Source organism: Phocoena phocoena, chromosome 3 (assembly GCF_963924675.1).
Source record: "Phocoena phocoena chromosome 3, mPhoPho1.1, whole genome shotgun sequence".
Lineage (NCBI taxonomy): Eukaryota > Metazoa > Chordata > Mammalia > Artiodactyla > Phocoenidae > Phocoena > Phocoena phocoena.
In genome coordinates, this window is record NC_089221.1 from 11,642,342 (window position 1) to 11,666,756 (window position 24,415).

Genomic DNA, 24,415 nt, shown 5'->3' on the forward strand with positions numbered 1-24,415 from the left:
ATCATCATACCAATAATTACATGAAATATAAATGGTCTATACACTTCAATTAAAAAAGACATTACCTGTTTATTATTAAAAAGAACAGAACTATATAAGAAACCCATTTTAAGTGGGAGGTTGGGTTAGCAGATGTAAGCCATTATATATGGAATGGCTAAACAACAAGGTCCTACTGTATAGCACAGAGAACTATATTCAGTATCCTATGATAAACCATAATGGAATGGAATATACTAAAAAAAAGAATGTATGTATATGTATAACTGAATCATTTTGCTGTACAGCAGAAATGAACACAACGTTGTGAATCAACTATACTTCAATTTAAAAAAAGAAACCCATTTTAATTATAAAGGCACAGATAGGTTGAAAAGAAAATAAAATGATGGGAAAATGTAATCAAAAGAAATCTGGAATGGCTAGATTAATATCAAACAAAGAAACATCAGGAGAAGGAATATTACCAAGAAGTATCACACAATAATAAAGGAGTCAATTCACCAGGAAGACACAAGCATCCTCAACGTGTATGTATGTAAAAACAGAGCTTCAAAATCCACGAAGGGATATCACATAGTGTCTTGTCAGCAGCATTGGTACCCCCTAGGAGCTTTGCTAGAAATGCAGAGCCTGCCCTACTGATTATAATCTGCATTGATAACAAGATCCCCAGGTGATCGGAGCAAACAGTAAAATCTAAGACTACTGATATAGTGCATCATGTCACATTTCTAATAAGGAACTCCGATGATATGTGTTCATAGCAGAAAAAAGAGAGGGTAACTATGTGAACTGATGATATGCTGATTAATTTGATTGTAGTGATTATGTCACATGTATACATATACCAATCATCAAATTTCATACCTTAAATATATACAATTTTTAATTGGCAATTAAACTTCAACAAAGCTGGGGAAAATAGTCAATTAAAATATATATTCCTCCACAAACGCTGCAATAAGATAAAACAAATCTATAAATCTATACATAACTCAGTCTAATAATTTCAATTACCTTAATTTTTTTTTTTTTTTTTTTTTTGCAGTACGTGGGCCTCTCACTGTTGTGGCCTCTCCCATTGCGGAGCACAGGCTCCGGACGCGCAGGCTCAGCGGCCATGGCTCACGGGACCAGCCACTCCGCGGCATGTGGGATCGTCCTGTACCGGGGCACGAACCCGTAGTCCCCTGCATCGGCAGGCAGACTCAACCACTGCGCCGCCAGGGAAGCCCTACATCTTTTTCTATGTATCGCTCACATGTCAGGCTATCCAGTCATAAACTGAGATCATATAAAATTACCTGCCTGAATAACTGCTTATTTTCTGTGTCTCGTCCTCTTATGTGAATGAAATCAGGGACTGTGACAATTTTTTTCCCACCATCATTCCACCAGGGCACCAGAGTGCCTGACACGCAGGAGGTGCAAAATAAATATCTTTAATAAATCAGTATTGAGACAGATGAAAAAGATGGCTCTATCACCCTGCTATGGCAACGGGACCCTCACTGTAGTTTTCTCCACATCCAAGGTGGTCAGGGACTCTCTCCATCAACTGGAAAATTCAGTCAATTGGTCTTCCCTTGATCCCCTGATTCAGTAGGATGCTGAGCACCCTTCAATGGGTGGGAGCTGGGCAGTGGGGAGTGGAGGTGAAGCAGGAAGGGGCCTCACTGGCATCTCCACGCTTTAGTGATGTCCCTTGCTGAATTAGTTCCTAAAAATTTCTAGCTGTTTTCATGGTGCTCTTTTCTACTTTGGGTCTCCAAAACTCATACACATATACCTATGGAGTATATCACAAAATTATATAAATTATACATTTTCAAGTTATTTGATTAAAAAAACCAGTTTTGGAAGCTTATTTCTGGTTACTCGATGGCACTCACCCCCTTGTTCATAAATAGCAATTACAATTCAGACATTCATTAACAACTTTTTATTAATCTGCATTATTTTTACATTTTCATTATGTATTCTTCAAAATAAAATGATTGTTTTACAGCAATTCACACAAATCGACTGATATATTAATTCAGACCAAAAGAAGCTACTCAAATGAAAATAGCATTGTCCAGGATGGGTAGGTATCACATGAACCACTCAGGCCTAATTCTCATCATACTTAGCATAAAATGATACTTGTCACAGAGCAAATCCTAGTGAGAGGGACCCACACTGTTCTCCTTGTAACCCTTCCTCCCTATAAAAAAACGTTTTATCATTGGAAGCATGAAGTTACACAGATCTGAAGTTACCCAATTCTGTGCTGCAATTCTAAGTTAGCACTGACCAAATTTCCTAGTCAACAGGTTACAGATGAAACAATTTTATAATTTATAATCATAATTTAAAATAAAAATACGTGGAAAGTTCCTTAGGTAGTATTTTCCTAATTAATAAAAACTTATGTGAAGTTCCCACCCACTATCTACGACTTTTATCCTTTTTCTACTTTTTTCTTCCAATCATTACATTTGTTCAAGTCAACTGAAAACTCTACCATTGGATCATACCTGTTTTTATTTTCCATGCTATTTTCTAATTTTTGTCCACACCAGATACATCTTACACTTATAATTACAGTGTACTTGATATTTTGTTAACTATGTCTTTCAATTAACAGTATGTGCTCACCATTTCTGTGTTATGAAATCTTCACTATTGTTCTTCATGATTGCCAAATACTTCTAATTTCCTTAAGATAGACTTATTTTTGAACTTTTAGGGTATTTTTTATGCTATTAAATACATTTATATATATGTGTATATATATATATATACATATATATGTATATATATATATATATATATATATATATACATATATATATTTCTTCAGTCTTTTAAATTGTTTCCTGGGTGTAGAATTCCAAGAGAGAAAATAAGGATCAAAGCATGGAATCTTTTTATGATTCTTTCTGTGCTTAGTTATTTAATCACTTTACAAAAAGGATGGGTCAATTTACATTGCTCAAGGAGTCTGTGAGTGTATCACTTTTACAAAGACCTCACTACGATTCACTTTAGCTTTAATTTTTTAATTCTAACAAATATCAGTTAGTATCTCATTAATAACTACCAGTGGGGTTGAATGTTATTCTAAATGTTTATTCTGTAGGATTACCTGAATTGTCTATTCACCTATTCACATTCTTAACCCACCCTTCTGTTTCCTTCCATTTTTTTAAAAGGTCTATTTAATTGGCTACTTGAGCCATGAAAACAAATCTCTTACCTGACCTAAATGCAAAAGGCAACAGAAGCAGGATCAGCACAAACTTGTCATGATACCTTAGAGAATTGGGCTGTCACTTAGAACCACCACATTAACAGAAGAATAATCCCTTCAAGGGAAATACCATCTGTTTAGCCTAGTCAGTCCTTGGAGTTGAAGGAAGAAGAAAATGTATTATTGTGGATTTGAGGGCCGCACTTCATTAGAAAGTTGTAAATTTTACTTTTAAATCACCAAATAACTTTTCAGAAAAACAGAGTGATTGGTCATGAATGATTAAACAGGCTAAATGTAATCAAGCATCCAGCTAGAGTACGGAACACTGATACAGCTCTCATTGCATGACCAACCTGATTTACACACTGTCCATACAGAAGAAAAGGGTTATGATACTTCAGATCCTGCATTTATTGGGTGAGAGACATGCCCCATGTTACTTGACATCACAGAGAAGGGCGACCCCACGGAGCACCCAGTGTTCGGGGGCCTGGGCCGTCCTGAGGTCCACAGCAGCGATGTAGTTCAGATCTGTTCGGACTGGCTTCTTGTAGATGGGACAGGAGTACAACCGAGGGTCTCTTACAGCTACAAAAAAAATTCATAAAAAAAACCTTGGTGAATTTCTAACTTAAGCAGCTCCAAGCCCAAACAGAACGCAGAGCCAACTCTGTGCACTCTGAAGGTCATTCCAAAGAGAGATGGGTTTAGTAGAATGACGGAAATTCTTCCTGAGGTCAGATAATCCCTAGATGCGAAGCAGAGGTTACCACAGGTTTCCAGTGGGTGTGACAAGACACCCAGACGTCCTCACATTTACCCCACTCACCCCTTGTCACATGTCCTTGACATTAACCCCTGCCCATGTGACATGACCGCGAACCCCCCATTGCTCCCTCCCTCTCCTTTCCACCTGTCAATTCAACACCTCTCCTCCACCCTGTCCCCTGTACTTCTTCCCCACCAAATCTTGTGCCCACACACCCTCTCTATATTTCCCTTGTGACTTGCCTTTGTCTTTTAATCAGACATCCAGCACCAATGCTCACTATTATTTCACTATTATTATCGCAAAATCCCGTCTTCAACCCTCTGTGCCATAGTCCAAACCACATTTGAAATCACAGGACAGAGAACGTTCCCTACCCCTACCAGGTGTTGTGAGTTCTCCATGTGCGTAGAGACATAAAAACGGCAGGGAAGCAGAGAACCATGCCACCGTTCAGCTCTCTAAGATTCAATCTACCTTTTTGGAGTACATGAACAGATGGAGTCTCCAAAATCACATATGCAATGAAAGACAATCTATGTGCCCCTTCTTCAAAGGTCTTCTTTTATGCATTCCGTCCAGCCTTGGCATCCCCATATTGAGGACTGAGGCAGGTCTTCCGGGGCCTCAAACTTACACAGTTTGGGGGAGGGGCTTCTTTTAAGAAAAAAAAGTACAATTTGCAAATATAAAATTAAGCTTTGGAAGGAGCCTCTGCACTGAGCAGCCTTGGAGTTTAAGCTTCACCTGCTTCTTGTTAAATCCACTCTACCTACAGTAGTTTATTTGCACATCTTGTAACACCCATCTCGGGAAGCAGTATATTATTTCCTCTTCTCTCCCAGACTATAAATTATTTCAGGACGAAAGTTGTGTCTGCACTCATCCGTGTACTTCTCTGGAAGGCCAATATTATAAATGACCCTCACATAATTATTGAGATGAAAACATACTTAACTAAGAGGATAACTTTGCTTCGGTGAATTAGTGTAACAAACATGTAACTTTCAAAATGCAATATTAATATATTAATGATACTGAATTTATTTCCCCAAACTAACTTACTCAATAATTTAGCTTTTCCTAACCCATCAAAAAAGTAAGGCACTATCAGAAATTAAAGTCTCATTTTTTGACCCAAGAAAACCTTCAGCCTACTGTGCCATGTGTTTTTATACCTCCACTAAATTTAATTAATTTTATTGGAAGAAGTTAAACATGTGAATATGATAATATTATACAAAAGTTTCAATATAAAATAAGCTAAAACTGTAAATCTTCACCAGGTGTGATTTTTAGCAGGGGACATTTGCCAATATCTAGAGACATTTTTAGTTATCACAACTGGGAAGGTGCTACTGGCAGCAAGTAGGTCGAGGCCAGGAATGCTGCTAACATCCTATAATGCACAAGACAGCCCCTCACAACAAGAGTTATCTGGACCAACAATGTCAATAATACAAAGGTTGAGAAATGCTGTTCTAAAACATAGTCATGACATATATACACTAATATGTATAAAATAGATAACTAATAAGAACCTGCTGTATAATAAATTTAATTTTAAAAAAATAAAGAAAACAATATTTAAATATTAAAAACAAAACAAAGATGGCTCAATGTCAGAAAATCTACCCATGTAATTCACCACATTACACAACTAAGATAGGAGATATGATTATCTCAATGTAGAAAAAATCGTTTAATAAAGTTCAGTACAATTTATAATTTAAAATTCTGAGCAAACCAGGAATAAAAAGGAACTTCCTAAACTTAGTAAAGGTTATAATATTAAAATTTATAGCATATAATATACTTAGAGAAATTTTACATGGATTTGCTTGAGGCTCAGAAACAATTTTGATCAAGAACATTAAGAAGAGAAAAATAAATAAAATTGGTAAGAATTAGAAGAGCAGAAAATCAACTATCATAATAGAAAAACAAAATCAACAAACTTTTAGAACAATTAAGAATCTTCACCAACTAGTAAGGATCTTGCTGGATTCAAGATCAACCTGTGCTGGCAACTGCCAACTAAAAGTTTTAATAAAAAATAGGATACAGGGCTTCCCTGGTGGCACAGTGTTTGAGAGTCCGCCTGCCGAGGCAGCGGACACAGGTTCGTGCCCCGGTCCGGGAAGATCCCACACGCCGCGGAGCGGCTGGGCCCGTGAGCCATGGCCGCTGAGCCTGCGTGTCCGAAGCCTGTGCTCCGCAACTGGAGAGGCCACAACAGTGAGGGGCCCGCGTACCGCAAAAAAAAATATATATATATAGGATACAGTTTTTTAATTTTGACAAAACCATAAAGTATCAGGGAATTAACCAAGTGATCTGTATAGAAAATACTTTAAAACTTTAATAAAAGATATAATAAGGATGATCTGAAAAAATTAAAAAATAAATAAAACAAAGTCACAGATATTTTACAGTACTTTAAAATTATGTATTTGCTTAATCCCATGAAATTAATTATTAGAAACCATCTAAATTAATATAACAGCTAATTTTAAGTCTAGTTGCTAATTTTTAATTACCATGAGAATGTCATTAGTGATAATAATTAGGCAAACATACAAAAAATCTGATTAAATAAATGAATGACAGTGAATTTGAGGAGTGCAGTTAATGCTAACTACACTGATATATTTAAACCCTTTAATCCTAAGATCTGAACATATAACAAATATTTAACTAATCGTTCTTCTCGATGCACACTTGACCAACAATCATTTTATAAATCTTGACGTAAGCCCTTGGTGTTTTACATTTGAATCAAGTGACAATTATAATTGCACCTTGGGAAGTATTCGATTACTTGGGTTTTAATCCCAAAAGAAAAAATAGAATTGGAAAAAATAGCATTCTTTTCAAGAAGCAGTAAAAAAAAAAAAAAGCAATTCTCTGAAATATTTATCCAATTTTATTTATTTTTAATTGCTTCAGAAGGGAAGGAGCCCACACCAAGTCACAGCATGCAGCAACCTTCTGCAGCAGGATTAGAAACCACTGAAAATATAATTTCATGGCAAAAGTGCTGACAGATGCTAAACAAGCACATAAAGAGATGATCTGAAATCGTTACCTCTGGTTAGACAAATAACTTTGAAGACAAAAATAAACATGCTAAGTAAGTAGAACAAGTTAGCTAAATACGTTTAAAGCCTTGGGGCTCCAGAAGGAGGAGAAGAGAGAGGGTATCTAAACCGGCGAGCTATGTGCTTTAGGATGCTAAAGGTTTTAATAAAACGCCTTGAGGAAATTTCCTTTTCTAGCTCTATAACTTCCCTCTCTAGCCTACATTTTTCATCCAAATGTAAGTATATCATTACATCATATACTCCTTCTAATATCCAAAATAATCTACGTAGAGATTCCTTATGTCATTCCTTTATTTAGTCCCTCTTTTGTTAATAACATTTAGGTTATTAAACAGTGCACTCTTCCATGGGTTATTTCTTTTAATCCTTCAACAAGCATGAGCGTTATCATATTAATAATAATACATTTTTATTTTTATCTATTGTATGCTAATTATGTGCTGGACATTGTCAGTTTAATTCTCTCACCAACCCAATGAGATGGGTACCATGATTAAATCCATTTTACAGATAAGAAAACTGGAAGAACATAAGGAGGTGAGTTACTTATCCAAGGTTACAGAGCTGTAGGTGATGAGTCAAACCTGGCCAGAATGGATCCAGAGCCTAAGCTCTTAATCTCAGCAATAGTGTGACGTACTGTGTGTATGTGTCTCCATATCTTTGCAGAAATATGTAAATGTGGAACAGAGATAACTAGATACCTGACTTCAACCTGTGGCATAGCTGAGACTCCTCCAAAGCTACATGACTAACTGCTAAGGTGATAAAGCCATGAAAGCACCCCAAATATCCAGGCTCCTGGCTCACTGCCTTTTACCTGAGGACATGTGCCCCCCTATGGGGCAGGGAGGTGACCTTCAGCATGGGGAGAGGAGCCACAGGGGGTGACAGCTCTCATCTGCATAGGGCAGAGGGCTTTACTGTGTCTACTTCACCAGGTACCTGAGAAATATTAATACATGACTTCAAAATGCAAGGAAACTGTCCTCATTTCCAATTCAGCCTTTATTTTCAAGCTTCATCCCTAAATGCAGAGTCTTGAGTAGAACACTACCACAAGAATTCCCAGAGATTTGCATTCATCCCACAACAGACAAATGTGATTCTGAAAGCAGCTTTGGTAGCCAGGAATCATAAGCAAATTACCTAATATCTCTAAACCTTCATTTCCCCATCTGCAAAATCGTCACGATACATCTTACAGAGTTGTTGTAAAGACTAAATAAGTCAATATATGTGAATGCCTAGCATAGTATAGTGTTTGCAATGCAGTAGATGCCCGAGATGTGTTAGATTTCTCCCCTCTCTCCCTGTACACACACACACACACACACATGCACATATACACTTACCTTTTCACTAAAACAAATTCCCCAGTCTCAGGTTCCCCATGACTTTAACAGAGTTCAGGTTTACAAACTGAAAGTGGATTAAACGTTGCGGGGCTCAGGAGTTAGGAGGTCTCCAGCTCTGGGTCGCTGCATGGGGCTATTCCCACCCCCGGCCCACAACAGCACGGTGTTGGATCAGGGTGGGTCCCGGGGCATTCTTAGAAACACTGTTCCTCTAGCAGGAAATAGTCTCATTAGCTGCAGGGACCCTGAGATTCTTCACATCTTACTTAGTGACCAGAGATACATGTAAGTCTTGCTTTGTTCACCCAAAATTCTAACCACTGCTTTCCCATCACATGGGCTTCAGCACCGAAGTTATTAGAAGCACCACTCTCTCTCTATAGCAGACACATATTTCCTGTAGCTGCCACTTTTCAACTTCCTTTGAGAACAGAGGATCTAGAGTGGGTATGGGTGGCTTTACCTCCTTGGAGTATTTAGTACTATTTGGGTGACTCTCCCGTGACAAGAAATATAAATAAAACAAACATTTGGGGATATAGCTCAATATATGGCTCAATTTTGATATATTGATAAACTCAATTTTTAGCTTTGAAATAAATATCTAGACTTCCTTTTAAAAACAAATAAACCAGTCCTATATGTAAAATTCAATGGTGAATTATTTAAACTGAAATTGCCCTTCCTATTAACATAAAAAACAATCCATTACAAGAATTTTAATTTTAAAACACTACACTTTTGGAGCATCCTCTAGCCATTAATGATGTTAAACCTCTTTAGCTCAATTAGAGCCCTATTTAGTCATCAAAATGGACTGAAAATTAGATTTACAGTAGGAAAAGAGCAATGGAATGTTAGTTTTCTATCACGAACAAAACACCTCTTCAACCACAAAGCTATTTGGCAAAAAGTTTCCACCAACTTCTACTGAAGCCAAAAAAAGAATAAAGAATTATAGTTTTCCATTACTTTTTTCTTAGTACTTTGAAATTAGTGAGTCACTTTTTCCTTTGCTTATTTTTATTTCCTCCCTAACCCTACAGCTAACGAGCATCACTGCAGACGAAAGCCCAGCAGCGTGAGTACAATTCTTCCATACCAACGTATTCTTAAATCATAAAGGACTGCCTGTATTATAAATGTGATGCTTTATTACTACGCTGCTGCGATGTTCAATGTCATGTGGCAATGGATTTTTACAGTTTAGTCACAAGAAATAAAGTAACACCTAACCGAATGTGAGAAAGATTTTTCTTTCACTGTATAAGGGAAACATTTTTCCAACAATGTTGACTAGATGCAACAAAATTTCCAAAATATTAATTTTGGCTAAAAGAACATTTGATTATTATTTCTATAAAATAATCACTGTCCTGGGACTTCACACGACCGTAATTGATTATTATTTCTATAAAATAATCACTGTCCTGGGACTTCACACGACTGTAATTGATTATTATTTCTATAAAATAATCACTGTCCTGGGACGTCACACAACCGTAAGGATTAATGAACATGAGGCCACAGGCAGTGTGTTTGCTGAAGCCCAGGCAGACACGTGGATAATTTCAGATGCAGCGAGGGCATAATGAGCGACACCCTGTACCAGGAGGCATACTGAGTACCCTACGTCTCTCTTCTGATGCTCAGCTCTCCTCATGGGCTCCCCTTCCTTCACACACCGTCTTTCTGTCCCTCAAACACAGCACATTCGTCGCTACCTCTTGCCTCTGCACTCTTGCCTTTGCCCCATGGATACTAGTCCAATGTTCAGTGTTCTCTCCTCAGCAAAGCCTTCCCTGAACCCCTGAATTCTCTCACTCCCTGACACACCGTGTGTATGTGTTCTTTACAGAAACAAGAACTATCTGAAAGTGGTATGTTCATTTACGCTTTATCCTCGTTATTCCTGGGACTTACGAATCTAAAATCTCACGGAGTCTGAATTACCGATGGCCGCTCGGGGAAATACAGGGTCAGGTTCCTGCAAGCCTCTGGTCACAGCATTTCCATCAGCCCATCAATACGTAACCTCGTTTTATGTGTGTTTCTGTTTAAAGTCACCTTATTAATATACACTGTTGATTCATTCACATTGAACTCAAGGTCAACAGAACTATGACTCATGCCTGATCAGAGCATGTCTAACACACGTTTTCTCCATAAGGCGCATCACCGCCTTCTTGCGCTCAGGGACACTAGACAACACTTCAGCACTGCACACGGGGGCCATTTTCAACAATGAAAAGTAGAAAAATGTGAAAAACATAGCACAAAATAGACCATGGAAAGGACACTTGTTTACGGTCTGAGCTGGAACAAGAAGTAGAGCCCAGGCTTGTTCAACCTCAACTAGGAACACTCATGTCAGGAAACTCAAATGTTTCACTGCTTTGTACCTGTCCTAGTGCCACAAGCATTGACACTGGGGTCACAAATAAATTTTAGAGTGTAGGCAAAATCATACAGAATCCTTGCGTAACAAGGATTGACTGTATTTGCTTCTTTTTTCAGCTACCTTCCCTCTTTGAGACTGAGCTCCTTGCAAGTGGGGATTCTGCTTGGCCTTTTCTCATTGTTGCATCCCCAGCAATACAGTAGTGTGTGTCAGATGGTCGACACCAGATAAATATTAAATGGATGACCCAGTGAGCCAAAGCTCTTTCCCTCTGCGAAGAAACGTCTAAATCTAATGCCCTCTCGTGCTCACCCTTATCCTCCAAAACTCATCTCAGAAGCAGTCTCCACCAAGCTTCCAGGCCTAGTTATGTTCTACTTCTAGATTCCCTGACCATCCTGACAGCATCTCTATCATAACATGTGTCAAATTCTACTTAAATTATTTATTTACTTAGTCTCCCTCACCAGACTGTGAGTCCCTCGTGGGTGTGATCTGATTCATAATTGTCTTTTTGTCTCTTGCAGGTAAGCTTGTGGCTGGTATAATTAGTCATGCAGCAAACATCAATATTTGCCTAAAAAATACTCAAAGTTTATACACTCTCTTCCCTTGACATATATTTACAAATGTGGTACTTATCTAAAGGCTGGAGGTACTAAAAGGTCTCTTTTAAAGAGAAGTTGTTTTATCCCTTGCTTGTTTAAAGAAAAATCTTTTGTGCTTCTGTTGTAAAATTAGTACTTCCTTGGGATCCACTATCCTGGCTATCTCTTGAGTTTATGGCTTAATAGTGATCATCTCACTATGTATATGTATATCAAATCATCACGTTACACACCTTAAATATATGCAATTTTTATTTAAAAAGGAAAATAAATTTTTTTTTAAATAAAAAGAACAGGGAATCTCCTCATATGGTGGACGGTGGTTACTGCTGAGAAGAAGTTAGCTGAGTGAAATGCAACAACAAAAACCTCTAGAACACATCAAGCCAACAATGGAAAACAGTTTAGGTGTTTTTAGCCTTGTCAAACAGAGCTTTGATAACTTTGTCAAAGTATTCTTCTTTGACATGTGTGTTTCATAGAAGTGTTATCACATTCATAGGCTGATATGTGAACCCAGAGTTTTACCCTTAGCTACTGGATTAAGTTGAATGTCCCTGAATTCAAACTGGATTTCACAACCTGGCTTAAATCTCCAAGCTGGTGGAGACACCACCTCCCGTAGCCCTGTGCAGTCCTGCCTGGAAAGCCTTCTTTCCACTACTTACCTCATCATCCAAGCCCCATCCATCCTTCCAAGCCCATCCAGACCCAACTGCCCCTAAGATCCAGCCCCTAACTATTTCATCCCACTGTTATCTCACCCTCCTTTCTCACCACTTATTTACTATTCCAAACACCTGTTTCTTATCTCATTAGCTAATGCTATTTTATCTGCTTTATTAGATAGGCAAGAACTATCTAGAACCATTGCCTCCCAGGAGCGCTCAAGAAAGAGTCCAGCAGTCAGTCAGTACTCATTAAACACAGGTGTGAATGTGAAGCCACTTGATAACATAGTATAATCCTTATCCCATGATAACAAAAATGACGATATCCTGTGTTTATAACATCATCCAACCTAATAATACCAACCATCCCTCAATGCGCAAGACAACTTACTGTTGTTTTCGGCATAAATTCTTATCACAGGCATTAACTCGAAGAGCACTTTCGGTTTGGACTCGATGAGTTTCATGTTCCTCTTGTCCCAGCCAGCACCTTCAAGATACAAGCCGTAGACATAGATGCCCTCTGTGGGAGGGGCAGAAATGTCATCCTTCATCCACTTGGTGACTTCGTTGCAGAGCACCATATTGTCCAGAGCCCAACCTTCATTGGCCCGAGTTACTTCCTACTCAGGGCAAGAGCAAAAGCAAAGGATGAATGAAATCAGCAGCTAGAGGTTTGTCTTAATATAAAGAGCATCATCGTGATGACAGTGTAGCCCCAAATTATCCAGATTCAAAGAAGGTAGGATAGTATTTAAAGAGTTTTAAAAGATTCTCTTAGGGCTTCCCTGGTGGCGCAGTGGTTGAGAGTCCGCCTGCTGATTCAGGGGACACGGGTTCGTGCCCCGGTCCAGGAAGATCCCACATGCCGCGGAGCAGCTGGGCCCGTGAGCCATGGCCGCTGAGCCTGCGCGTCCGGAGCCTGTGCTCCGCAACAGGAGAGGCCACATAAGTGAGAGGCCCGCGTACCGCAAAAAAAAAAAAAAAAGATTCTCTTATAAGCAATACCCATGTCCTAATTTAACCCCTTGTACTTAAAAGAAATATCAAATCAAATCAAATATAACAATAACAAATATTTTGAAATCCCAGCTAGCAGGCTGAGAACAAGTGGGATTTATGTTCAGGACAAAGTAACTGCTGGTGTCAAAAAGAGACAATCATTCTCTGTCTTATTCTACTCTTTAAAACTATAATGAAAGAAGAAAGCCTGGTAGAGGAAAATTATAATAACACAACAAGTGAAAATCAGAGCAATTACCTGTCGCATTGCAGTTAAAAATCCTTGGGGGTTAAAAAAGCCTGTCATCCAGAAGCAGTGGGGCCGGTCATTGAAAACCCAAGAGGTAAACTGGCAGTTTCTTTCAATAAGCTCAGTAAACCAGAAACCCAACGTACTTGAAACCCAAGATTCCTGAAATGCATACGTTAAACCATGAATTAATACAGGTTTAATTCTGCCGCGCAACTGGCTACGTTCACAGAAGAAAACAGTGGTGAAATAACAATTTCACTCTTAGAATTTAGAAGTCCCTAAGACATAGATTTCCCATGGGTTATGACATTTAAGTTTTCAAATTATTCTTCCTCCTTAATGACAGATGATAGAATCAGCTAGTCGTCACATGGATTTCAGATCAATCCACTTCAGCACACTGTTCAAGACGTCTGTTTTCAGTAGAATCTCCTTCCACATACAAATATAGTCATGACCAATTTTGCCATAAAGCATTTAAAACAATGAATTGAATTAAAGTTAACAGGTTTCAACCATTTTTCCTTAGGCTACATTTTCAGTAGATACATTATAAAATAAGATTTCTATTTATATAAGTGTGCTCATGGCCTTATCAGCACCTTAAAACGTATTTTGTGAATGATAAATCACAGAAGCCTTTCTCCACTTATCATTTTTTATGAGGCAAACAACAGTTATTCTCTGAAGTTTTTGTCCCTTAGACTGCACTTTTATTTCCTCTGATGAAGGGGTAGAGATGGAAACACAGGTCTCTTTACCACAAACAAATTAATTGCATTCATTGCCTGTAACGTTCTGCCTGAATTCACGTGTGGAACTCCTATTACTACAGTTGGCATGGAAATGTCATTAACGTTATCAGCAGCCACACTAGAAGGTATCTCCAAATCATATTTTATGACATTTTACTGTAACTGCAATATTTTATGTGTGCATAAATGTAGTGATCGACCGGGATAGATAAACTACTTGAATTTCAAATATCTCAAGAATTGATATGCCTATTTTTCAAGAGACAGTGAGATTCCCAAAGACTGATAATAAGTAGAATAAAAACCTGTATAAAATGATTTCAATTTAAAAATGAGGTAACTCATTCTATCACATCTTTATAGATGTGTTAACTGAAAGAGGTGTGTTTATATGACATTTGATCTGAGGGCACAGGGACTCATTAATAAGGGGATGTCTCCAGGCAAGGATCCCTGTTCCACAGCCTGCAGGTACTGACCAAGCTGGGCGAGCTGTTTAGTGGAAAATGAGCCTGCAAGGGCCAGTGACCGCAGAGGTTCTTCCTCTGTCATTGGCAATGAGAAGAGGGAATTCATATAGAAAACTCTCTGGCCTTGGCAATGAATTTTTTGAAGGTGAGGAGAGAAAGGAGTCTGGTCAAAGCTGATTCTGAGTTTCTAGGCTGCATGACTAGAGGGATGGATGGTGGTTCACCAAATAAGGTGGAGAAGACAGTAGAACACTCCCCAGTTACTATATACTGCCTTTGGGACCCACTGCCTTGGAATCTGCCAAAGCCCTGGGTGAGATATCAGAGCCTCGGCACTAAGTGAATCTCTTCTGAGAGACTCTCAGTTCTAACCCCATCCTGTCTCACCATCCCATTTACCTGAGTATCCTCCAGAAGGTTCCAATCACCCCAGGACCCAATATCGTCTCTATAAGTTGCCCTCCCTGGATAACCCCACCCTCCTGCCTCCCAAGTCCTTCCCCTGGACCCTCAGCATCTTCAGAGCCATGATCAGCAAACGCCTCTACAGAGACACTCAGGTACTCATTTTACTCTTCCAAGTAAAACAAAAATTTCTTAAAAGCACATCCGCCGTACCAACTGTTATATGTAGAATGGAAAAACAACAGGTCCTACTGTATAGCACAGGGAACTGTATTCAATATCCTGCAATAAACCATAATGGGAAAGATTTTTTTTAAGAAACCCACATCTTGGTGTATATATAATGGAATATTACTCAGCCATTAAAAAGGATGAAATAATGCCACTTGCAGCAACATGGATGGACCTAGAGATTATCATATGAAGCCAAATAAGCCAGAAAGAGAAAGACAAATAACATATATCACTTATATGTTGAATCTAAAATATGACACAAACAAACACACCTATGAAACAGAAACAGGTTCACAGACGTAGAGAACAGACATGCAGTTGCCAAGGGAGAGGGGCTGGGAGGGAAGGATTGGGAGTTTGGGATTAGCAGATGCAAACTATTATATATAGAATGGATAAACAACAAGGTCCTACTGTAGAGCACAGGGAACTATATTCAATAGATTGTGAAAAACCATCATGGAAAAGAATATGAAACAATATATATGTATAACAGTCACTTTGCTGTGTAGCAGAAATGAACACAACATTGCAAACCAACGATACTTCAATAAAATTTAAAAAACCCACACCTGTCATTTAGCACAATTAACAATACGTGATCAATAAGCATACTGTTAAATTATTATCTTGTTATCTTGAGAGATACATACTCACATATTTACAGACGAAGCAAGGAAAAATGTGTCTCTTTGGTGTGACTTTTGATACCTGCGTGTGTCTAGGAACATTCCCTTCTATAAGACTAACGTCACGAGCTTTGAAATCCATGAGCTTGGGTTTACATTCTGATTCTTAGACTTCTGAGGTGTGTGATCTGGGAAAAGATTTAACACTCCCCCCAACCTCAAGTTCCTCATCTGTAAACTAAGGGTAATAAATTGCAAGATTTAAACGAAACAGTGCATATAAATTGCCTAGCAGAGAACCTGAGATGTGGGAGATGCTAAATTATTTCCTTCCCTACCCACAATCCAAAAATACAGGGCTCTAAGGAGATTAGTCCCTAAGCAAAAGAGCACTCTTAAGTACATTATTCTTACATGCTTTTCACTGGCCAATCACAACTATTCACAACAATAAAGTGAGTAGGCAGAATAAGAGCTGAGTTAAACGTACTTTTTTCCACCGAGCAGGAATTCTGGCATCAAACACGCAATTCAGTGCGTCTTGTAGATTTTCACTCATGATGATGGTGCCATCAATGGCAAGTTTTAGCTCGGTCAGGGTGCTTCGGACTAGGGTGAGTACCCTTTGCATTCTGTCTATCTCCTGCCTGAGGAAAATGTTCATCGGCTGGAATGGCCCCATCTTTTGCAGCCTCTCCTTTACCTGCCATGGAGACACCCAGCACGTGAAAAAGTAGACAGCTACTAACGTTATGTAACTGGTACCCTAGGGCTTCTGAAAGGTCCCCAAATTTTACAGTTCCATAAACAGTAAGCTTTTTTTTTTTTTCACTGCCTGAAAACAAAGAAGAAATAAAGAAGAAACGTCTGTTAAATGACCAGCTGATTTTTCATCCCATGTGGGAGAAGACAGGCCTCCATAAATTCACAGAATATACAATCTATGCCCACAAACATGTAGCCTTCCAAACAGCAACTGCACTTATTGGGAAATATTCACTACTGCCACTCCAAGACTTGCGAATACACACATGGACACACACAAGCAGGTGTGTACACATACACAACAATTCTTAAGGCTGCCTCAAAAAACGAGACTTCTGTTTTAAAAGCTTTCTGTTTTTTCCATCAAAGCGTCTATCCATCCACCCACCCATTCATTTCTGTCTTACAAGTATTTATTCAGAGTCTTTTGTGGATCAGATGTAATTATTATTATATTTTTAAGGCATTTTTATTGCTTTATAAATATTTCAACCACTGTTAGACATGAATGACCGCTTTCCTGATACTATAATGAAAGGTGCTTACGAAAGCTGGTAGCAGTATTGATTTTTTCCGAGCAAGTGATCAGAGATTCTTCCAAGGGAAATGAGTGCCTTGGTGACAGTTCCTTGAGTTCAGACTGTAGTACTAGCACCCAAAATGGCCTGCTTCATGGAAAATAATAGGATGCTCAAGTAACAAAATGCTGCAGACTTCCTTCTGAAAACCAGGTGGAAAGGGCAATATATAAAGAAACACGGTGGTCTTGTGACAAAAATGTCACAAGGTTAGCCCAGGTCATCTCTTAAGACTACATGGATGGGACTTCCCTGGTGGTCCAGTGGTTAAGACTCAGTGCTTCCACTGCAGAGGGCATGGGTTCAATCCCTGGCTGGGGAACTAAGATCCTGCATGCCGTGGGGTACAGCCAAAAAAAAAAAAAAAACAAAACATAACTGCATGGAAAGTAAGCCACTTACTTTTGCTTTTCTCAAAGACTTAAACATGTTATCAGGGTAAATCTTTTCACAATAATTGCTAAAATGTCAAAAAAAATTAACTTTCACCATCATCAATTTTGCTTAGAAGTTACTTGCGTATTAAAAAGACAAATCAATTTTCCAAACCCACGAGATGAAGAAGCTGCGGAGTTAACGATATAACTATAGACTCCCTGAAATTAAGAAGGCCTGAATTACACATTTTTCTAAATAATCAATGCTTTACTCTAAGAATACATTTTTTTTCCTCTGAACAAATGACAATGTGAAGTGTCTCCAGGGAACGTTTTAGAAAAGCAATCCTAACCCATCGGTCCACACTTGTAATTTAATTATGAAGATTAACGTTCTCATCAGGTTTCTTTATTATTTCTCGATTGAGATGATTACATTTATAAATTCAAACACTTCTTTTTCTGGTTCTTCAAGAAGCAAGTTTTTTAAATGATTTTTTTTAATTTCAGAAAAATTATTTTTTGTCCTCCTCCCTTCATCCTCACTCCCCCAACCAACCAGACACATCCACAGCTGACGTTTTGTCAGGATGCCATCAACTCACTTCAAACGGACCATAGTCTGGGGGCAGCTTCTCTAGCATGTCATCAGCCAGCCGGGTCACCACCGCCTCTCGGGTCTCATCCCCTCCACCAGAGCTATCCTTGGGCTGGATGCCCAGAATGGTGTCCAGCACGTCCTTGGCCTGCTTGCTCTGGTAGGTGATGTCGGCATTGGGGTGCAGCCAGAACACCTCAGGGCTGTCGTAGGTGGGCAAGCTCTGAACAACACAGACCGTAAGCACAGAGCTGCTGACACAAGTACCAGTTAAATTACACTGTCTTAGCAAATAAGCATGCTTTTATTAGGATAAGCATTTACATGATATGTCTTATTCATGGCAGGCTGCAACCTCAACAATTTCTCCAGGAGAGAATCAAAAGTTGTCTTGAAAAACAATCAACATAATAGGCTCATGGTTCTTTAATATCTGTACTTCAAGCAAATTCAATCAAAAAGACACTATCCTGTTTTATAATATATTTGTAAGATGGAAAGGGAACTATGGATTGGTATTTTGTTTTTTGAAGGTCTCGTCTAATTCAAACCAATTGTTTAAATAAATGGTGTATAACAAATTGTTACTAAAAATGACAGTTTTAGCAATTATGGCCCAATAAGACCAGAGGTGGGAAATGTACTTCCCCAAGGAGAAGGACAGAGACTAAGAAAAACGAGAAATATTGAAAGAGCAACAAAGTTACAGAGAAAAGCAGACAGCAAATGAGAAGCAAAACTAGCAGGTAAATACTCCCCCAGCTACTTGAAAAAAAGAAAATTTACCTACAATTTGATGTATAATTTTATGTGCGAATTGTATCCTTCCCTTTATTCATGGTTTCCCTCCCTTCTAGTCCATTATTTTATTCCTTTTTACGTAATGCCTTTTTATAAGCTACCTCAAATTCATTGTGAAATGAGGCGTATGTAAATAAATATAATGTGCAGGTATACCTAAATTTATACCTTCATAGGCATTTTCCTATTCGGTGCTAATGATTTAAAGACACATATAGTACAGTTAAGACAAATATATTTGTAGATTTGAATTAATAAAAGTGTAGGGGTGGTGATATACGATAAACTCATCACACTTATATATCATGGAACCTCTAAATATACTGGTAAATTTAGCACTTGGCGGGCTGTTGCGCTTTACTTTGTTTATCCTGAGATAAATCTTAGAGGCAAAAGAGATCGCTAAATGATGATCTAATGAATTCAAGGTATTGAGACAGAAAATGTAGTTACCTGGAAGGACAAATCATATTTTTTCCCAAATCTCCTGTCAAAATCCTATTCCTACTTAGAGCAGGCCTTCTCAGTTGGAGGTGATTTTGCCCCCACCAGGGACATTTGGCAATGTCCGGAGACATTGTAGGTTGTCACAACTGGGTAGAAAGTGAAACTGACATCTAGTGGGTAGAGGCGAGGGATGCTGCTAACCATCCTATACAGGTCAGTCCCCGACTCAAGGAAGTATCCAGCCCTGAGTGTCAACGGAGCCGAGGCTGAGAAACCCAGTCTTAGAGGAAGCTCTTCTACAGAGAGCGTTCCTGAACATACTCATAAGCTGTCCGTCAGGCCAGGATTAAGGAACAGGTGTCACGGGATAATGCAAGTGGATTGAAACAGAACAGATTGAGTCTAGAGGCTGCCTTTGGGTAGAGAGCTCCAGGGGATTTGTGTAGGTTCCCTGGCTCTAAATCTGCCCAGTCTATCACCTCTCCAAAGAATATTCCTCATGGGGCATTAAAAGGGGAGGAAAGAAGGGAATTCACATAAAACACACCCTCAGAACAAATATAAACAGTTTAATCATTAGGTGAATATAAACATATGAAGACAGCATCTATGGTGCTTGGAACCTTCCATGTTCAGTATGAATCACCATTAAAATTTATCTTCAAAGAAGTACATACAGTACAAATAAATATCAAAAAAGTCAACTTGCTGTAGATACTTGCTCTATACAAAAAATTCTGAAGATGACAAACCTGGATATACTGAAGATAGCTATCCACCATGCTGCACTTTGGAATATTATATCCTTGGTAAAAGCTAAAATCCGGTCCAAACATATTTTCACCGAACCAAACCTTAGTAAGTGTGTTCAACAGTCTCTTGTCATAGTCATCAGTGACTCTGCCTCCGTACTGAATCTCTCCTATCATGTAGCGTACGGTGGTCCAGGAGACGCCCTGGGAAAATTTATAGAGTGATTGTGGACTGACTACTGTCTCACCCCCATTTTCCCTGCCAAGTAACACCCATGTAATCATTGTCATCAATGTCATTTACTCATTCATTTATTCACTCCTCAGTAATGCGAAAAGTGCAGAAAGAAAGTTAAATAGGCAGACATGAGGGGTAACTCAAAGCTCGTGATCATGACCTGAGATAGATTCTCTTGGTGCATTCATATGTTTCTATACTTTGATTTCAAAAGAAAAAAAATTGTTTATTTTTTGAGAATATAGAGGCTGTTCTTTAAAAAGCACACACTCCAAAAGTAATCTAGACTCTAAATTTTTCACGTTTTAGGATTTTAAAAAACACACTTCTTCACCCATGCCCCCCTCCCTCCAACAGACCCCGTTAGGTTGTCTTACTTGTAATGTCAACTTGTCTTTGAGAAGTAAAAAGATAATCAAAATTTGTTCCTTTTTTTCCCTAAAATCAAGAGGCTAGTGTGACCCAAGCTGCTATGACTTAAAGAGAATGACTTTGCCAGCACAGAAAATCATCACTCTTACAGGATTAACGCCAAGGCTGGGCGGTCATGTTAGTTCAAGGACCCAAGTCCACAATCACCGGGGGCACGAAGCAGTGTGTGCACAGTACCTTTTTGAGATCCATGTCATCTAAGTGGTTTTGGATGAACTGTACTGTGGCATTAAAGTCGGCTTGGTTAAATTCGTAGGGTATGTTCCACCCCAGGGGGCCGAACTTGCGCCTCTCCTGGACGGTGGAGTGCAGGAAAGCCACGGCATACAGCATGGGTTTCCACTGGGCTACAGTGCTCACGTCCAGCAGGTCTTGGCTCACGCCTGTTGTGGTCAGTCAGGTGAAAAACTATATCATCTCTCAAACATCTTTACTTTCTACTACTTTTATAATCTATTAATTATTTTTGTAAATTCCTGATATTAAACTTCACTTATCTTGAATTACTCTTACCATATTCATATGACAATTATAATTTAACTTTTGGGTACCCAGAGGGCATTCCTCTCTGAAAAAGATGCACAGAGATTTGAGGCAGTTGGGGGCTTGCTAACATGGATCAAGTTCTTGACCAACCTAACAAGATAACGCAGGGATAAAACAGAGATGGAAGAATAGTGGCAGTAAAATAAATATTGCTGCTATTACTACAACTACTACTAATAATAATACCTATCACTACTACTACTACTACTACTACTAGGGGCATGTACACAGGTTGCAATGGCTTCTATATACTCTTTTAACAATTTAATATTAATTAAAATCGTGTATATAGAAGCCCATTGCTACTGAAAAGTACGAACTATTAGATATAAAATAAGCTGTAAGGATATATTGTACAACAAGGGGAATATAGGCAATATTTTATAAATGGAGTAGAGTCTTTAAAAATTGTGAATCACTCTATTACACACCCATAACATATAATATTGTACAGCAACTATATCTCAATTAAAAAGAATAATAAAATAAAAAAGAAGCCCATTGCAACCTGAGTATACTCCCCCAAAATAATTATGATTCCTATATATGTACATATTATATTGCATATATAATTATAAATTTTTTCACTTGAAATCTTTCTTTACTGACACCATCCTTCCACATCTATTTTATTGGCAAAAATTTGAGACTTGTTGACAACTCCAAAAAAATTTCTTTGTAATTTTTTCAGATTGCTATGTAATAATTATTATCTTGATGATTATTATTAAATACACTATTTTAAATTAAATTTACTCCAATTGTCCTGGATAGTTTTTATTATCACTATTTTAGGCACAAGAAAACTGAAAGGTTGTTTGAGTGATTAGCGCCCAAGAGAACAAAGCATTTGTTCAGGCAGTATCAGAGCCAGGATTTCTAACTCCAAGTCCATACTCTTTCTGTGACCATGAGCCTCAGACAGGAAGCTATGACACAGAAGGAGCAAATGAACAGAGAGTAATCTCAGGTCCAGTTGTGATAGGAGGGGCATTTTGGTCTGGTTTGGTGGCCGTTGTCGGATTTCTAACTGAGCTCACATTCTGACATCCTGACACACAACTTCATGCAATGAAAGAAGAGACCATAATGGTGACTCAGCCTCTCCTCTTGCAAGAGGCTACTGCCCTATGTTAGGTATGGAGCACGAAGACCATAAACGACATTATCCATTTTAGATGTTAACTTAGAAAGGCAAGTCTCTAGCAGAGAATAGCATAGGCCAAAGTAGAGCAATAGTGGGGAAATAGCAAAAATATAAGGTGGAAACCTGAGCTCTGACGCCCTAACACGGCCAGCGGATATTCCACATGGAGCAGGACAGAGGGGGCTATCCCCTCACCATCATGTTAAGTCATAGCACCACTTCCTATAACTAATCCTAGCTAATTCATTTTTCATAATTTCTTTAAGAAAACAATTTAAGCACAAGAACTCCCGTAAACTTGGAAGTATTCCTCGACTCACCACCATATGTTCTTTTCAGTCCTGCCCGGAGTCCCTGGGGGGGCTCATTGGCAAATTTAATGGACATCTGAAGGAGGGTAATGGGAAACTGTTTATGAGCCTCGGTCGTCATCCACAGGCGGAAAGCATCATGTACAATCTCGGTTTCTATAATTATGTCCATTAGCTCATCCATGAAATCGAGTCCCAGATGGCAGTTCTGCAAAAGTGCCCATCCTCCCTACATCAACAACAGTACATGGAAATTAGTCGATTTTGTGTTTCACCCAGAGATTTAAATTAGTATGTTCTTTAGAAATTAAGTAATTAAAATTTAATAGAAAAGCACGCTAACCCCTTTAAAGTACTCTAGGTCAAATCTAAGGATATGATCATGTTGAACTGGGATAGGTTACATTTCTTCTTTTTCCATGTATGTGTCTCACAGTATACTAGTATGCCACCTGGAGTAATAATATATAGTGGGGGTCATGAACATCACCAAAGTGAAACATAAAAAGAGATAACGGCACTTCCAAGTAAAGATGTTTGACTGAAAACTGTCACTTAGCTCAGCTGCCTCCCCAAATTCCATGAAAAGTACAACGAAGGGACTTGTTTAAAGGTATGAACTCTGAAGGACAAAGATAGTGAAGGTGAAGACAATGTCAATAACACTGAAAACAGACTCAAGAAAGCTGAACCCTAAACTGACTGTTCGGGGAGAGCTGAGACGTAAACCGATTTATAGCATATAACTCCCAAAACACTCAAGAAGAGGTGACGAAGGTCCTTCTGGAAGTGGGGAAAGACGATGGACTAATACAAGAAGATTGAAAGTCCAGACCTCCAACATGTTTCCTTAATGGAAGGTGGAAAGTTGATTTTCTTTAGAAGGCAAAACAGACAGGGTTTGCAGTGGAAGAGAGCAGCCTGTTAAGAGTATAGGGACCTCACCGAAAACAGGTAAAAGAAAGCTTACCTATTGAATTTGGAGACCTATTACCTTCCTTCTCCCACTGAGTTCCCAGAATACAGGCAGCAAGGTATATACCCTCTAGAATAAGGAAGAACCTTCTCTGGGGAATCTGACCACTCTAACAGCAAGAGCCTTAGAAAATAAAAAGCCATATCTCTTGTATAAATTATTCTATGAGCATAAGAAGATTCTTGTATAAAGCAACACAGGCAAAAATTTAGGTCATGAAATAATAATTTATTCAATACCTAATCTATAGAACATTTTTTGCCAAAATCATCTACCACACCCAGATCATAACTTCGAGTTGTTTTCTTGACTCTCTGACTTTGGATCACTTAGATTTGATTAGTGTAAAGATTTGATTAGTGTAACCTGAGATATTTTTCTTTCCAAGAAACAAACTAAGCACCAGATATAAAATCTTAGTCAAGTTACATGTAAAACTGATCATTTTGGAATGTCACATATTCCCTTACATTTTCTTCAGAAGTATATAGCACTGCTGAATAAATAACTATTTATTTTGTCCTATGAAAATTTAATTGACACTATC

General features: G+C 38.5%; 1 protein-coding gene across 1 annotated transcript in view; it reads right to left on the minus strand.

Annotated features, from left to right (window-relative positions):
* Positions 1-3,677: 3,677 nt before the first annotated feature.
* DNAH5 (dynein axonemal heavy chain 5) overlaps positions 3,678-24,415 on the minus strand; it is a 200,866-nt gene continuing 180,128 nt past the window's right edge. The window contains exons 72-79 of the mRNA XM_065873626.1: positions 22,902-23,121; positions 21,066-21,271; positions 20,219-20,422; positions 18,226-18,441; positions 16,391-16,603; positions 13,414-13,566; positions 12,544-12,775; positions 3,678-3,829 (exon numbers count right to left, since the gene is read on the minus strand). Coding sequence (XP_065729698.1) covers positions 3,678-3,829; positions 12,544-12,775; positions 13,414-13,566; positions 16,391-16,603; positions 18,226-18,441; positions 20,219-20,422; positions 21,066-21,271; positions 22,902-23,121 — 1,596 coding nt within the window. The remainder of the gene's footprint in view (positions 3,830-12,543; positions 12,776-13,413; positions 13,567-16,390; positions 16,604-18,225; positions 18,442-20,218; positions 20,423-21,065; positions 21,272-22,901; positions 23,122-24,415) is intronic.